Source organism: Chrysochloris asiatica, unplaced genomic scaffold (assembly GCF_000296735.1).
Source record: "Chrysochloris asiatica unplaced genomic scaffold, ChrAsi1.0 scaffold00013, whole genome shotgun sequence".
NCBI classification, from domain to species: domain Eukaryota; kingdom Metazoa; phylum Chordata; class Mammalia; order Afrosoricida; family Chrysochloridae; genus Chrysochloris; species Chrysochloris asiatica.
Window position 1 is genome coordinate 21,515,961 of NW_006408531.1, and position 16,066 is coordinate 21,532,026.

Consider the following 16,066-nt stretch of genomic DNA (forward strand, 5'->3'; position numbering starts at 1 on the left):
TTTTTTTTTTTTTTTTTGTCTTTTCAATCACTCAGGCATACGTAATAATTGATACCACCAAAAAGCATATTCTGCAAGTCTGCCTCCTGGCCACCATCTCTTAGTCCCTCTCTTCCCATGAATCTAGAGTTCTCAGCTGCTCCCTCTCTCCATGTTCCCATCTCGTCCTCCATCTCTGGTATTGCTGCTTCGCTGCATAAGGTCTTGCCTTCCACTTGTGCTCTTCACCCTTGATGGTCCTAGGGTCCTTTGTTTCTGGACTGTAAGATTAACTACTCCCCCGTTTTTTTTTGTATCAGGCATTTTCTAAGGTGTTAGAGATAGTCTATATATTGACTGAAGTAGTAATTGCACTAGTGTGAACCTTTGTCAACAGTCATGAATCTTTACATTTAAAGTCTGAAAAACTGTATTGCGGAAAATACATTAGGAAGGTGTGGAAATGGAGTCAATTTTAGTCACTGAATGGAGTATTAGCAAGCATGATAAAAATTAATTGCTTTGGTTATGGCAAACATGTTACTCTGTGCTGACTACTTGGACGTTCTAATTTTCTGGGTCAACAACAAAGTTGGAGTCTCTGGATGATGCGGTTCAGGTGCTTTGCTGCTCATCAATTGTTAGGAAGCTGAGTCCACCCTAAGAACCTCAGGACAAAGGCCTGGTTATCTACTTCAGAAACAACTCCATTGATAAACCCTAATGAGCACAGCTCTACTCTGACATAGATGGGAGGGCTTGAAACGTTAATGGAAACGTTATCTTTTCATTCAGTCTTTCCATGAACTTTTTGAAGTCCTATCAGACTGGATAACCTTGAACCTTGTTTTTTGGTCAATATTAAAATTAGTTGGCATTTGATGGAAATGCAATGATTTCAACAGCATGGAGAGGATGCTTAGAAATATGCCCGGTGTTAGGTGAAACCCATGTTAGAACTAAAATCTGATTAAAGATAATCAAGAATACAGATAATCTGTTTAGCACAGAGAGAAGAGAAACAGATTGTTAGAGGGCCTGGGTTTTAGTAATAGGTCATCCTCCCAGCTTGCATAATGACTATAATGGTACTGTTAGTTTCTGCCAAGTCGACTGGGACTCATGGTGACCTTGTACACCGCAGAACAAACTGCTGTCTAGTCCTGCATCATCCTCACAATCCCAGCATATTCAAATAGATTGTTCCAGTTAGTGTGCCAATCCACCTCAGCAGGGATTCCCACACCCTTGTTGGCCCTCTACGTCACCGAACAGGATGACCTTCTCTAGTGACAGATTGCTCCTGATGATGTGTCCAAAGCAAGAGAGCTGGACAAAGTTCCTTTGTGATCCACGCAATTCTCACTGGCTTTGTTTTTTTACGTTTTTATTGTGAATTGAGTGATTAGTTTACATGGGTGAACATCAGTTTTACACTCATCGTTTCATTGCCATGATTACAATCTCTTCTGTGCATCACAATTCAACAGTATTTGTTTCCATTCCTTCTATTTATTTTTTGGTGGCGGGAGATGTACACAAAAACACTGAGGAATAGATATTCATTTAAACAATCAAAGGACACATTCTGCAAGCCTGCCCCTGTCACCAGCACCTGGCTGCCAGCACCCAGCCGTTCTGTTGCCATGAGTCTTGAGTCCTCAGCTGCTCTCTCTCCATGCTCTCATCTCTGTTTCCGTCTCTGGTGTCGCTGGTTCTATGGATAGGGTCCCACATTCTGCTCATGCTCTTCTCCTTTGGTGGTTCTAGGGTTGTATGTTACTGTACTGTAAGATTAACCAATCCCATGTTTTTGTTACAAAACTTCTACTTTTACAATTGTGACAATCGCAATTAGTCATGATAACAATTATTCATTATTGAATCATAAGAATTTTATCCCCATCTCTTTTAACCAGACCCATCTAGACAAGATGAAAACTATTCAGTAGGGACTCTACCTTCCCCCCCCACACTCTGAAACTAAACTCCTTCTTGAAGACTTGTAAGCCAGTCACTTCATGTCTTTATAGCCTTTCCCATTTTAGGTAGCCAATGTCTAAGTTGTCCATCTCTATCAACCCTATATACAGAGGCGATAAGATTGATTTTGGATGTTAAGACTCCTTCCCTCTCAGTTGGTATTTTGAGCTACTACATCCATAAGCATAGGCCAAGTTCATCAAATTGTAGCAATTTACACTTGTTTCCTTAATCAAAGAAAAAAAAGATTATCTTTTTCTTTTTTCTTTTAGCTTCCTCTGGTCGAGTTCAGATCATCAAACCACTGAAGCCAGGTCAAATGGGTATTGTCTACAAGTTTGAGTGTTCTTGTACATCTCCTCTCCCTTCATATCAGCTGGGCACTTAGATCTCAACTCCAGCCCTCTGTGGCTATGTCCTTGTCCCTGGGCTCAGGAGTCCACAGGTCTCACCACACTTCCGACCAGCCAACCGCTCCTCTTCACGCTCTCATCTCCAGGTCAACGGGAGTCTATGGAACTTGGTCGAACTTAGCCCATATCTTCGTTGGCACCTTTCCCCCTCTTCCACTCACCAGGAGACCAATGTGGTCCCCAGAAAACTCATGTGTTCCCTTTGCATTTCAGTCTTGGTGGGGGATTGGTCTTGAAGGAACTTGATTGCTTGCCTTGATGGCTCCCCAGTGAACAACTTGCTTGTTCTTGTAGTAATCAATCAGACTACCATTTTTGTTTTTTGAATTTTCCTGCTGGTCTTTCTTTCAAGAATTATCTTCTGTTCCTCTAGCTGCTCTAGGCTGGTGTGCTTGTCCTTTTAAGTAGAAATGTCCCATCTCAGAGGGCTCTGGATGGGGCTCAGGATTCTACTTAAGGTCCTATAGACTACAAAGGCTCCGCAGGAAGGCTATTTCACTGGACAAATTCTAGAACCCCTTTTAGGTATTCCAATCAGCTAGGGCTGAAGACAGGTTTACAGGCTTTCCGTAATCATATTTCCCCATATTCCTTTCTATCCCACTCAAGTGTCTATTTAACAGAAGTAAGCAAAGGAAACCATTCATAAGACAGTCAATATCTTCACATTCTTTCTCCTCTTTTACTCAGTCTCACTGGCTAATTTTTAGAAGCAGATTGCCAGGCTTTTCTTTCTAATCTCTGAGTCTGGAAGCTCTCTGAAAGCTGTCCAGCATGGGTGAGATTGTTGATGTTTTAAATACTGTTGGCACAGCTTTCAACATCCCAGCAACAGGAAGTGACTGCAGTATGACAAACTGACAGATGATGGAATGACTGCAATAGAGCTTATGAAATACCTATATGCTATGCCTGACAACGAGTCGTGGTGTGGGATAAGTCGGTTTGAACTGCAAGAAAAGCGGTTCCTCATAAACCAGCTGCTCTTCATAAACCCTATGCAGGGTTTCTATGAGTCAGAACCGACTCAAAGACACTTAACAATAATGAATGTCTGACAGAGACTTCAGTTTGCTTGTATCCACGAGTCAGGAAATCAAATGATGTATTGTATTGGGCAAATCTGTGGCAGAAGACATCTTTTAAGTGTTCAAGAGCAAAGGTATCCTTTTGAGGACTAAGGTGTGCCTGACCTAACCCATGGCATTTTCATTTACCTTATATGCATGTGAAAGCTGGGCAATGAATAAGGAACACTGTAGAAGATTCCATGAATTTGAATTATGATGTTGGAGAAAAATATTAAAGTTACCAAGGACTGTCAGAAGAACAAACAAATATATCTTGGAAGAAGTACAGGCAGAATGCTCCTTAGAAGCCAGGTTGGCCAGACTTGTCTCTCATACTTTGGACATGGTATCAGAAGAGACCAGTCTCTGGAGAAGGACATTATGCTTGGTAAACTGGAGGGTCCGTGAAAAAGAGGAAGATCTCCAATGTGATGGATTGTTGTTTATGTTGTTATGTGCTGTGGAGTCGGTTCCTACTCATAGCAACCCTGTACAGGGTTACCGAGGCTGTAAATCTTTACGGGAGCAGAAAGCCTTATCTTTCTCCGGCAGAACAGCTGGCAGTTTCGAACTGCTGTCCCTGAGGTTCGCAGCCCGATTCATAACCACTACGCTATCAGAGCACAATGGTTTCAAATGTACCAGCTGTGAATGTGGTACAGGACCACGCAGGGTTTCATTCTGTTGTGCACAGGGAGGCTATGAATCAGAGCTGACTCGATGGCACCTAACAACAAACATGCCTGACATAGAGTAGATAGTGGATAAATATACCATAGTGAAGTCCTACAACAGTATGCACATTATTATATGAGGAGAAAAAAGAGACACCTAGGTCATCTTAAGAGGAGTTGGGCACACTTTCAAAAATGTGTAAGGCTTAAAAGTGATGGTTGAGAGGCTACAAGTGACACACCACTCAGTACACTTAGCATCTACTGCCTCATGCCAGTGGACCAGCCGTCTCTTTACCATCCTTCTCAACTCCTATTGTCACAAAAAAGTTATATCCGATTTGTACCTTTGCCATCCAGGCAATTCTGACTCAGCCTCTCTATACAGAGTTTCCAAGATTGTACATCCTTAAAGGAGCAGACAGACTTGTCTTTCTCCTGTGGAATGACTGGTGAGTTTGAGCTGTCAACACCTAATTCACAGCGACATCAGAGTTTCTTAAAACATTGTGGTGGTGTGCCGAGGAGTGGATTCTGGCTCACAGCGACTTTAAGATAGCAGAAAACCGCTTCTTTATCCCACAGAGATGCTGGTGAATTTGAACTCCTGACCTTGCATTTAGCATCCTGACACAACCCATTACGCTACCAAAGTTCAGGTTTTTGTGTTATTGTTAAGCGCTGTTAAGTGAACTCCGACTCATAGAGACCCTGCATAGGGCTTCCGAGGAGCAGCTGACAAGTACAAGCACTCAAAAATGGTAAATATTATTAACTAAACAAGTAGATATTATTATTCAACGGTTCTAATTAAAATTCAGTTGCGATGCATTTATTTCTTTATTGCAGGCCTTCTAAGTGTCTGGTACTGTGCTAAGCCACGCAGGCTACCGTAGTTTTAGATTTGGTCCGTGTCATCAAGAAAGTGTGGCTTCAGCTCAAGGCTCCAGGCTGCTGATGGAGTTGCAGAAAGCCAGCAGCTCACCGCCATCAGGTTGGCCCTGGCGGTGGCAGGACGTGTTTTTTTAATGCCCATCTGCAAACCCATCAGTCCTAACGAGGAAGCAACTCCATTCCAGCACTTGACGCTTTCAGGCGACTTGGGCTCCAGGTTCCGCTTGAGGGCGCGCTAGTCCACGTTTCGCGGATCGTCCTGCTCCACATGCGGAACGATCTGGAGGGCTTCCGGGTTTCATGGGGTACTGTAATCGCGGCGCACCCAGCCTTTCCGGGCTTCCGGAAGGCTACAATTGTTTGTAGGGACCTGGAGGGTACTTTGCCAGCTCTACGCTTGGAGAGGAAAGCGACCCCAGTGAACTGCAGTTTCCTCTGCGCGTCTCCGCCCCTCGGGTTTTCAGATCCTGGAGCTCGGGCCTGACCCGGGTCGCGCCGGGACCTCCCAGAAAGGGAGGTAGATGGTGCAGATGGAGACACAACTGCAGAGCATTTTTGAGGATGTGGTGGTGAGTGGAACTACTTGGGATCCAGGGCGACGCCACGGAAGAACCAGAGACAGTGGATCAATTAACTCGGCCTGGGCAGCCCCTTCGTCCTCCTTTGTTATGACACGAGTGTATGTGGACAGGGCTTAGTGATTCTAAAACTGTTGCCAGATTCAGGGTCTCCTTTGAAATCCACAGGCTTCTTGTAGGCCACACAAGCGTAGTTTCTGTGTGTGGCTGATTAATAATATGACTTGCACTTTGTCGTTGGAGTCATGGTGTGGAGCTTCTTGGATAAGCTCTGTACTGCTAACCACAAGATCGGCGTTTCAAACTCACCCCGCTCCTTGGAAATATGTACAGAATCGCTGTGAGTTGGAACCGACTCCACGGCACTTAACATGACATTGGGGAAACACCACCTCTCATTTTATACGCGTTTACGTGGTTTTTGTTTGTTTGTTTTTACAGAAAACGGAAATTATAGAAGAAGCATTCCCTGGGTGAGTGTAATGAATGGGAGATTTTTATCTTTTTAACTGAGGGTACTTTAGATTTTTTCATGGGAAAGGGGAGTTTATCACATTGTGCTGGTTATGTTGAATTGCCTTTTGAAAGCTAGTGGCAAATGTAATTTGCGGCGGTTTGTTTGTATTTTAGCATGTTTATGGATACCCCTGAAGATGAAAAAACAAAACTTATCAGCTGTTTGGGGGCCTTCAGACAGTTTTGGGCTGGTCTTTCACAGGTGAGCAGTACATCTTCTCTCATAGATTTAGCTGATGATTTGGGGCTCTTTTTTACAACACTTTCTTTGATGTGACTACTATTAAGTTTTTTTTTCCAGAAATGAAGAAATAAAATTGTCATCATTAAAAAGAGATAACCACAAGTTGGTAGTTCAAATCTACCAGCTGTTCCAAGGAAAAAAGATGAGGCTGTCCACTCCCATAAATATTTTCAGTCACGGAAACCCTATATAGGGTTGCTATGTGTTGCATCTGACTCAGTGGCTGTGGTTTGGTGTTTTTTGGTTCAGAATGAATGATAGTATGCACCGAAAATAACAATAAATTTCTGGAAATAGTGTTGCTGGGTTAAAGGTTATATGAGAGTCCTGGTATGGCTCTGTATGATAAGCACTGGACTGCTTACCACAAGGTCAGTGGCTCAAACCCACCAGCCACTCCTTGGAAACCCTGTTCAGGGTCGCTATAAGTTAAAACTGACTCATTGACACTTAGCAGCAACAACAAAGGTTACATCTGTTTATAATTTTTCATAGAAATTATCAAGTAGTGTTCTATACAGTTTGAGGATGTTGTTAAGTGCCGGCGAGTCATTTCCGACCCATAGAGACCCTGTATAAGGTTTCCAGAGAGTGACTGGTGAGCTTGAACCATTGACCTTGCAGTTCAAATTGATTTTGTAGTCCAGTGCATTAACCCTCAGCACCACACCAGGACTCCTTAGTTTATACCAGTTTATATCCATTAGCAATGTATGTGGAACACTGGTCAAAAGGTCAGTAGTTCAAACCCACCAGTTGCTCCACAGGAGAAAGATGTGGCAGTCTGCTTCCATAAAGAGCTACATCTTTTTGGAAACCCTGTGGGGCAGTTCTCCTGTCCTATGGAGTCTACAGCAATGGGCTTAGCAATATATAAGAGTGTCTGTCTTATGCTACATATCTGGCTGACCTTTGGGTGAGGAGAGCCTGGCACACTGACAGTGTTCTGCAGCTACTCAGAAGGTTTTCAGTGAGTAGCCATTCAGCAGTGTCCGCCTCTTCTTTGTAGTCTGTCTTAGTCTGGACGCTCTACTGAAACCTGTCAACCATGGGTGGTACTGCTGGTATTTACAATACAATACTGGTGGCAAGCTTTGAGCATCACAGCAACACGCAAGACACCACAATGTGACAGACTGACAGACGAGTGGTGGAATGCAAGGCTCTAAATGCAGAAGTTCAGTTTTTCACAGTTGAAGAGGGAGGAGGGCCAGATCGAGGGTACCAACTCTAGAGGAAGGTGCTCAACTCATCTTCCTTAGCCTTGGCATTCTTCAGCTACTGGACATCTCCATGTGTTATCTGTCTTTCCCTATTTTGCTTGCATGTCTCTGTATCTGTCTTGTTCTTTTTATATATCAAAGTCATTAGGTTTATGACATGCCCAACACTGATACGGGGTCCTGGTGTGGCTCTGTGTAATCAGCACTGGATCACAAGGTCAGTTTGAACTACAGGGTTGGTCATTCAAACTTACCAGACGCTTCTTGGAACTCTATCCAGGTTCACTAGAAATTGGAACCAACTTGACAATGCTTAACAACAACAACAACAATAACACTGATATGGCCTCATTAACAAAATAGAGCAAACCCTCTAACAGAAAACCTGTTCCCACACAGGATTGCATCCATAGCTGTAGAGGTTAGCACTCTGGTACATGGTTTGGTGTATACTGTTCACTCCATAGCAGTGTCTGTTTTCCTCATAGCCATAGCAGTGTTAATAAACTTGATCTTTGCAAAACTGAGAACTGACATGTTTTATCTTAATATAGTCATATTTTTCAGTTCTCTGAGTGAAGTTAGACATCTTTTCAACATTTTAAATTAATTCATTAAGCGTTCTATGAGTTAATATATGGCTATTTGTTTTTAAGAAATGTGCATTCTAAAGAAGTCAGAAGTAGATCATTGTTTTGAAATCAGTGCAGGATGTATAGGCTCTTCTTGGGAGCATCCCAGTAGACAGATAATGATCTGGGCAGATAAGGTTTTGAGGTAGATTGAGAACTTTGACATGCCATTCAATTTGTAAATGATTAAGTTCTTATGGATTAGAATCACCCTAAATTCTCATGAGGCTGATACACTAATCTTGGATAGATCATTATCTCCATTGGCAAAATATCTGCCATTAAGATCGCTTCTTTCATTTCAAGTTATCTAGAAAATCAAATTTGCAACCAGAATGTTGATGTGTTCAAAAGGCATCAAGTTTCATCCTTCTGTAACATAGGTCTTTATTTACTGAAAAATCATTTCCTGCTGCTGCCCGCATTCAAATTCTTCCCCTTCACAGAATACCACCATCTTCTGCTCATACAGATTTTATTGGTATTGCTAATTAAGTTACAGCTTGGTAGTGGTGGTTATGTGCCGTGGAGTCAGTTCTGATTCATAGCGACCCTGTTCAGAGTTTCCGAGGCTGTAACTCTTTACGGGAGCAGAAAGCCTCATTCCACGGAACAGGAGGTAGTTTCAAACTGCTGACTTTAAGGTTCGCAGCCTGATTCGTAACCACTAAGCTACCAGAGCTTCATTTCTAGGTAGCAGTTTTTAAAAGTGTTATTTGCAGATAGGCATTCTCATCTGTTTGGGGCCCTGGTGGTATTGTAGGATAAGCACTGTACTACTATCTACACGGTTAGCAATTTAAAAACCCACCTGCTGCTCCTCAGGAGGAAGATGAGACTTTTTGCTCCTATTCTGCTCTCTTGAAGATTGATAGCCTCGGAAACCCTATACAGGGTTGCTGTGAGTCGGAACCACTTGGCTGCATGTAACAACAAAAATGACAGCCTTGGAAACCCTATGTAGAGTCGCTGTGAGTTGGAATCGACTCAGTGACTGTTGGTTTGGATTTTGGGTTTGACTGTCATCCATTATATGGGTTTTTACAATTTTTGACATGAAAAGCAATTTTTCTTCCATTCTAGAGAACTTTACTTTAGCTTCCTATGTACTTTTCCAATGGTATATTTTGCCCTTTAGAAATGTTCTAACAAACTCCATTGCCATCCAAGAAAATAGCATAATTTTTTTAAAAAAAGAAGGAACTTTTAAGAAAGTAAATGTACTGCAGTTTCTTTCAGCTTATTCATTTAACACAATTTTATCATTTTCAATTGACTGTAAATATGATAGTAAAAATTTCACTCCTTATGAGTCCCAAGGTCCCACATAATAAAAATGGTGCAGTTTTAATTTATACAATAGTAAGAGTGTGTGTTTATTATTGTTGTTGTTGTTGGTGTTAGGTGCCATCGAGTCAGTGCCCACTCATAGCAACCTTATGCACAGCAGAATGAAACACTGCCCAATCCTGGGCCAACCTCACTATCGTTGCCACGCTTGAGCCCATCGATGCTGCCACTTTGCCAATCCGTCTTGCTGGTGATCTTCTCAACTAGACTAAAATATTAAATCTGAATTTTTTTCATTTTGCCTTTTTAAATTTTCACCCACTGGTTCTTATGATAGGCATTTCATTTATAGTCTTTATGTGTTTTCAGGTATAGTATTAACCATTTGTTGAATTAAAAAGTAGTATTAGATACTAAATATAATCACTTTCTCATTTTTCAGGAATCTCATGAGCAGTGTATCCAGTGGGTTGTTAAATTCATTCACGGCCAGCATAGTCCTAAAAGAATTTCTTTTCTTTATGACTGCTTAGCTATGGCAGTTGAAACTGGTCTTCTTCCACCCAGGTATGTTTTTGGTGGATCTAAGCAATCTAAAAAACTTTCCTTTATATTAATGTTGAAAAACGGGTTGAGGTAGCTGTAATAAAAGAAAAAAGAAATGATGAAGGAAGTGTAGGCTCATCAGATAATTCTTCATAACAGCTTAGGTTTTAGAGGTTTCAGTTTCTAGAATGCAATATTCTTAGAATTGTATACATGTACGCATCACTTATATCCATGGTATGTTCTTTAAAATAGGATTTGGAGTTATACAAACACAATATTAAAACCCTACGGAAGCTTGCTTCCATTGGTCTTTGTCTCTGCTGCCGCTGCTGTTACTGGCAGAAGCCAGCTGAGAGGGTGAGGAGAGAGCAGAGTATTCCTAGCCCTGATTCTATCTTCCTGATCAGCATGAGTGGTCCAGGCTGCCCAAATAGATGTGAAGTGTTGCACAGGTGTAAGTTTAAGACCAGATAGGATCTACCTTTCAGTTGAGGGACTGAGATCACTCACTTTGGTGAGCTTGTTCAGTTACTTCAGCTACATGATGAATTATCACTGCTTCCTGGTTTCTAACACTTAACTACTTTATTACTATCTCTAATGGTTATGGTGGTTGACTGGATTTAGCAGACAGTTTCTTGTTAGGATCACTTCTTGGTTGCATTGAGACAGTGCCTGCTGGAGTTACGATGAAGACTTAACTGCTCAGACGTCTGGTGGTTGATGGCTGAGCTATCAATTAGAAACTACACGTGCTTCTCCATGTGTCCTGGACTTTTTCACAGCATGCTAGATACCAAAATCAGATATTCCAAAGAGGGCTGCACAGAAGCCATATCACCTTTATTACCTTAACTAGAAGTCCTAGCAAGAGAAAAGAACATTGGCATCCCCCTCATCCAGTGTCTCATTTCAGAAAAGCATGAGGAGTAGAAAATCTTAGCACTATCGTGGAAATATGCAATCTGCAGCAAACTGATATTTGCTAGACATTAACCAATAGCTTTTGATAGGTTTCCTTCTAGTTGAAGTAAAATATACTGAGTATTACTTAGTTCTACTGTGGAGTTCTGGTGTGGCACTGTAGGATAATGCACTGGACCACAAGGTCACTTTGAACCTTAAGGTCAACGGTTCAAACTCACCAGCTGTTTCTTGGAAACGCTATAAAAGGTCACTGAGTCGAAATCAACTCAGCAATGCTTACAACAACTTTATCTTTAATCTTTAAACTTTATATAGATATAGAATGTAAAATGTTATGCATACAGTTTTAAAATGATCTTTGCGTAATTATGTACTTTCATGAAAAACACAGTAGTTTTCAGAAAAAAATTCTGTTTGTAGTTAGGTTGTATATTCCTTTTTTCTAGGATGGTTTGTGAATCCCTGATAAACTCTGATACACTTGAATGGGAAAGAACACAGCTTTGGGCATTAACATTTAAACTTGTTCGGAAAATAATTGGAGGAGTAGATTATAAGGTACTTTTCTCTAATTATAAAGTGTTCTCTTTCAGATATGATTAATATTTCCATTTATGTATGTTATTTCCAGGTAAGAAATGAAGTGGAAGCATTCTTTTTAATATATTTTTTGTTGTTGTATATTTCTTAAAGTGTCTTAAAAGTGGCTTTTATAACTTCTGTTTCCCTCTAAAGAATACAAGTACAACTCAATGTAAAGAAAACAGAAATCCTCACCACTGGACCAATAAACAGCATTCTTATCAATGGAGAAGAGATTGAGTTTGTCAAGGACTTCATTCTTATTGGATCAACTATCAACACTCGCGGAAGCAGCAGTCAAGAGATCAGACGACGTATTGCATTGGGCAAATCTGCTGCACAGGAACTTTTTAAAGTATTGAAGAGCAGAGATGTCAGCTTGAGAACTAAGGTGCGCCTGACCCAAGCCATGGTATTTTCAATAACCTCATATGGATGCGAAAGCTGGACAGTGAATAAGGAAGATCGTAGAAGAATTGATGCCTTTGAGTTGTGGTGTTGAAGGAGAATACTGAAAGTGCCATGGACTGCCAAAAGAACCAATAGATCTGTTTTGGCAGAAGTACAGCCAGAGTGCTCCTTGGAGGCCAGAATGGCTAAGCTTCGTCTCTCATACTTTGGACACATTGTCCGGAGAGAACAGTCGCTGGAGAAGGATGTCATGCTGGGTAAGGTGGAGGGTCAGAGAAAAAGAGGAAGACCCCCAATGAGATGGATCAGCCAGGTGGCATCATTGATGGACTCAAGTGTGGTGGCGGTAGTGAGGTTGGCCCAGGATCGGACATTGTTTCGTTCTGCTGTGCATGGGGTCGCTATGAGTCGGTTCCGACTCGATGGCACCTGACAACAACAATAACAATGTATTTTTATGAAGAGTTGGGGAATCACAAACAATGTGTGTTTAGTCATGCCACAGATATTATTATATTGAGGACCTCATTTATATAATACATGAAAGAACAGATGGAAACAAGGAATATAGGCATCAACTGATGAAGGGAACAAAGTCCCCCTTGACACGTACTTTTGATCTTCCTTGGTCTGTGCCCGCCTTAACTAATACCTTCAGTACTCCGACTGTTCAACACAACTGCAACAGACATTCACCTCTGGTGCTACAAAGCCTCTGCTTCATTGAAGTCACTTTTGTTAATTGTCCTTTTTGAAAGAATTACTAGTTCCTGACTGTATTTGATATCTCTTGCATTCTTGGAAATCTGAAATGCCTTAACAGTTAATGAACTAATAGATAATCATTGATTTGAATCATGATTTTTAGTACAAAATAATCCTAAAAAGCTTTTTATAATTGTTTTTTCTTTATCATACTTTAATTTCTTATCAGTTTAATATGTAGTTTTTACCTTTACATTTGCTTATATGGTGATTTATAATTGTTTCGAATTTCTTCCATGTATGTTTTATCTGTCTTTTGTAAAACTGGTCACAATATATAGTCAATAAATGCACACTGAATGATATTCTCTGTGTTAGATTCTGCTATGAAGTAACACAACTGGTAAAGGATAGGTAGAGCTAGTCCACTAACAGAATAGCCTTATTGGATAAGCTTGATAGATTAAGGTATGTGGTAAATGAACAGGGCCAATGAAGTTAAAATATGCCAAAGGGAGTGGGCAGAAAGGATCATCTGCCGGGAAGTTTATTATTATTATTATTATTATATCTATGTTTTCAGAATATTTTCAAGTCGTATTCAAATATATGAGGGGGCTTCAAAAAGTTCATGGAAAAATTCCATTATCTTTTAATCCCATTTTCACACCAACTTTTTTAAAGCTTCTCATTATTTCTGCCCTTCAGCACAAGTTAAGCTTTCTTGTTGTATTGGAAAAATAACAAAGATTGTAAAAAGTTTAATTTTCACTTTTCTGAGCCTTTGGTCATTCATCTAACATATCATCCCCGGTAGCATAGTTAGTGTGTGATACCTTGGGTTGCTAACCTCAGGGTCAGTAGTTTGAATCCACTGGCTACTCCACAGGAGAAAGATGAGACTTTCTGCTCCCCTAATTACAGCTTCGGAAATCTTACTCACAGTCGCTGTGAATTGGAACTGACTTGACAACATGCAGTAGCAACAGCAGCAGCAGCATTACATAACATTCGTTAGAATTCCATTTACAACATGGCTTCTTTTTTGAGTTAACATTAGAGACTTAGTGTTAACTCTGATTCAGAAGTTAACGATGTGATCTTTTCTAAAGTAGGTAATCCTGAAGCCTTTGGGTTGAGCATTACTAGAAAGTCAGTGGTTGAATTCTTGCCTTCTGTCTGGGAGACCTGGGCTCGATTCCTGCCCAGTGTACCTCACAGGCAGTCGCTTCCCATCTGTCATTGGTAGATTGCATGTTTCTATGATGCTGAACTGGTTTCAGCAAAGCTTCTAGGCTAAGAAAGGCCTGGTAATCTACCTCCTAAAATCAGCGGCTAAACATTCTGTGGATCACAATAGTCTAGTCCGCAGCTGATCATGGAAATCGCATGGGATAGAGAGGTGTTTCGGCCCATTGTGCATGGGCCTACCATGATTGGCAGCTAATAACAATCAAAGGAAATAGATCATGTTTTCTGTATTAGGGCCTTATCTTGTGGAATCTAGCACAGGGGATGTTAATTAGCTTAACATATGTCTGTCTGCTTATATCAGGGTGTTCGAGATCTTTTAAAAGTGATTTTGGAGAAAATCTTGACAATTCCTAATACAGTGAGCTCAGCTGTTGTACAGCAACTTCTGGCAGCAAGAGAGGTAAATGTCTGAAATCCACCAATTCTAACTTCAGGTGTAGTTTTGTTTAGTTCTCTTAGTTTGTGTGGGAAGATATTTTTTTCTTTTATAAAATCATTTGTACTCTTAAAGATGCTATTGCACTTTTATTAATTTTTCAATAGGGAATTTTAAACTAATTTATGGACTTTAATTATGAAAATGTAGTTCTGGTGTAGTGCTGTAGCATAAGCACTGGACTATAAAGTCCATTTGAACCATGAGGGTTGAAGTTTCAAACTCACCAGCCATTCTTTGGAAGTCCTATACAGGGTTGCTATGAGTTGGAATTGATTCAGCGGCACTTAACAAATAATTACAACAGCAGTATAGATATTAAAGTATTTTAAACCAGCCAATGGACTACATAAAAGATCTTCATGCTTTGTAGCTCCTATTACAAGAACACTCTGGTCTACTGCTCGCCTTTCATGACTATCAGTTTTTAAAGTATATTCAAAATTATATACTAACCATTAACAATCCATTCCATTGTTTATTAATCTTCATTTTTAGAGATTCTTTACATACCAGTGAGTTAATTTACACTCTATTTAAGATCTATGAATCCATGAAATAATGGCTGTAGTTTATTTTAGTAGTAGTTTTATTGTTGTATTTAAAGGGCATATAAACAGAACTCATCAAGAGTAATAACATTGCATTCTAATTTTCATAGGTTATAGCATATATCTTGGAAAGAAATGCCTGCTTATTACCTGCCTATTTTGCAGTCACTGAGATAAGGAAACTATATCCTGAGGGGAAACTTCCACACTGGGTAAATTTTTTATTTTTTGAAGTTTTTAGTTGAAACTTAATCCTAAGTAGGTATTGTAATTTATTTTTACATGATTTTTAAGAAGTAGTCATTGTTTTCCTTAAATAATACATATTTTTTAAATTGTTATGAGGTATTTCTTTTATTTCTCTGTTGTCCCATTGAGCTAGTACATATGCTATATAATAAAATACATACAGCTTCATCAAATTACTAAGGATATATGGTAATATGATTTGAGTTAATTCACAGAAAGCTGATCTGGTAAGTCATTGTTTGAAAGAAAGCAAAAGGGAACTAACTTATCTTTGAATAATTATCAGTTGTCATGCCAAACATAGTACTAGATATATATTATGTCATTTTATGTAAATAATTCTTGGTTTTATTTTTATATTTTATTGTGTATTATCTTTTTTTAGTTACTTGGAAATCTAGTATCAGACTTTGTGGATACCTTCAGGCCCACAGCAAGAATAAACTCCATTTGTGGTAGGATAATTTGATATATATTAAATGGTACTGATTTTTAGTGATCTTAACTATTAAACAAAGATGAAGGATTGTATATATGTCTCTGTGGCCTATCCGTTTAATAACTTTCTTGTTGTTGTTGTTAAGTGCCATTGAGTCGATTCCGACCCATAGCGACCCTGAACTTTCTAGAAGCTTAACAATAGTCTTTCACTTATTTTTAAGGTACCTGCTTAGTGGTGGTGGTGATGATTGTGTGCCATTGTGTCAGTTCCGTCTTATAGTGACTCTATATAAAAGTTTCTGAGGCTGTAAATCTTTATGGCAACAGAAAGCCTCATTTTTCTCCCTGCTGGTAGACTCGAACTTCTGACCTTGTGATTAGCAGCCCAATTTATAACCCACTATACCACCCTCTGGTAGCATAGTAGTTATGAATCGGGCTGTGAACCTTAAGGTCAGCAGTTCG

The 16,066-nt window shown here is 40.0% G+C and overlaps 2 protein-coding genes across 2 annotated transcripts in view; one reads left to right on the forward strand and one right to left on the reverse strand.

Moving 5' to 3' along the window:
- ENPP3 (ectonucleotide pyrophosphatase/phosphodiesterase 3) overlaps window positions 1–5,315 on the reverse strand; it is a 144,908-nt gene extending 139,593 nt beyond the window's left edge. Inside the window, exon 1 of the mRNA XM_006834724.1 lies at window positions 5,220–5,315. Within this exon, the coding sequence (XP_006834787.1) occupies window positions 5,220–5,315 (96 nt within the window). The remainder of the gene's footprint in view (window positions 1–5,219) is intronic.
- Window positions 5,316–5,534: 219 nt separating this feature from the next.
- The window catches only part of MED23 (mediator complex subunit 23), a 60,375-nt gene continuing 49,843 nt past the window's right edge, over window positions 5,535–16,066 (forward strand). The window contains exons 1-8 of the mRNA XM_006834725.1: window positions 5,535–5,582; window positions 6,033–6,064; window positions 6,222–6,309; window positions 9,939–10,063; window positions 11,419–11,530; window positions 14,226–14,324; window positions 15,022–15,123; window positions 15,546–15,615. Of these exons, the coding sequence (XP_006834788.1) occupies window positions 5,535–5,582; window positions 6,033–6,064; window positions 6,222–6,309; window positions 9,939–10,063; window positions 11,419–11,530; window positions 14,226–14,324; window positions 15,022–15,123; window positions 15,546–15,615 (676 nt within the window). The remainder of the gene's footprint in view (window positions 5,583–6,032; window positions 6,065–6,221; window positions 6,310–9,938; window positions 10,064–11,418; window positions 11,531–14,225; window positions 14,325–15,021; window positions 15,124–15,545; window positions 15,616–16,066) is intronic.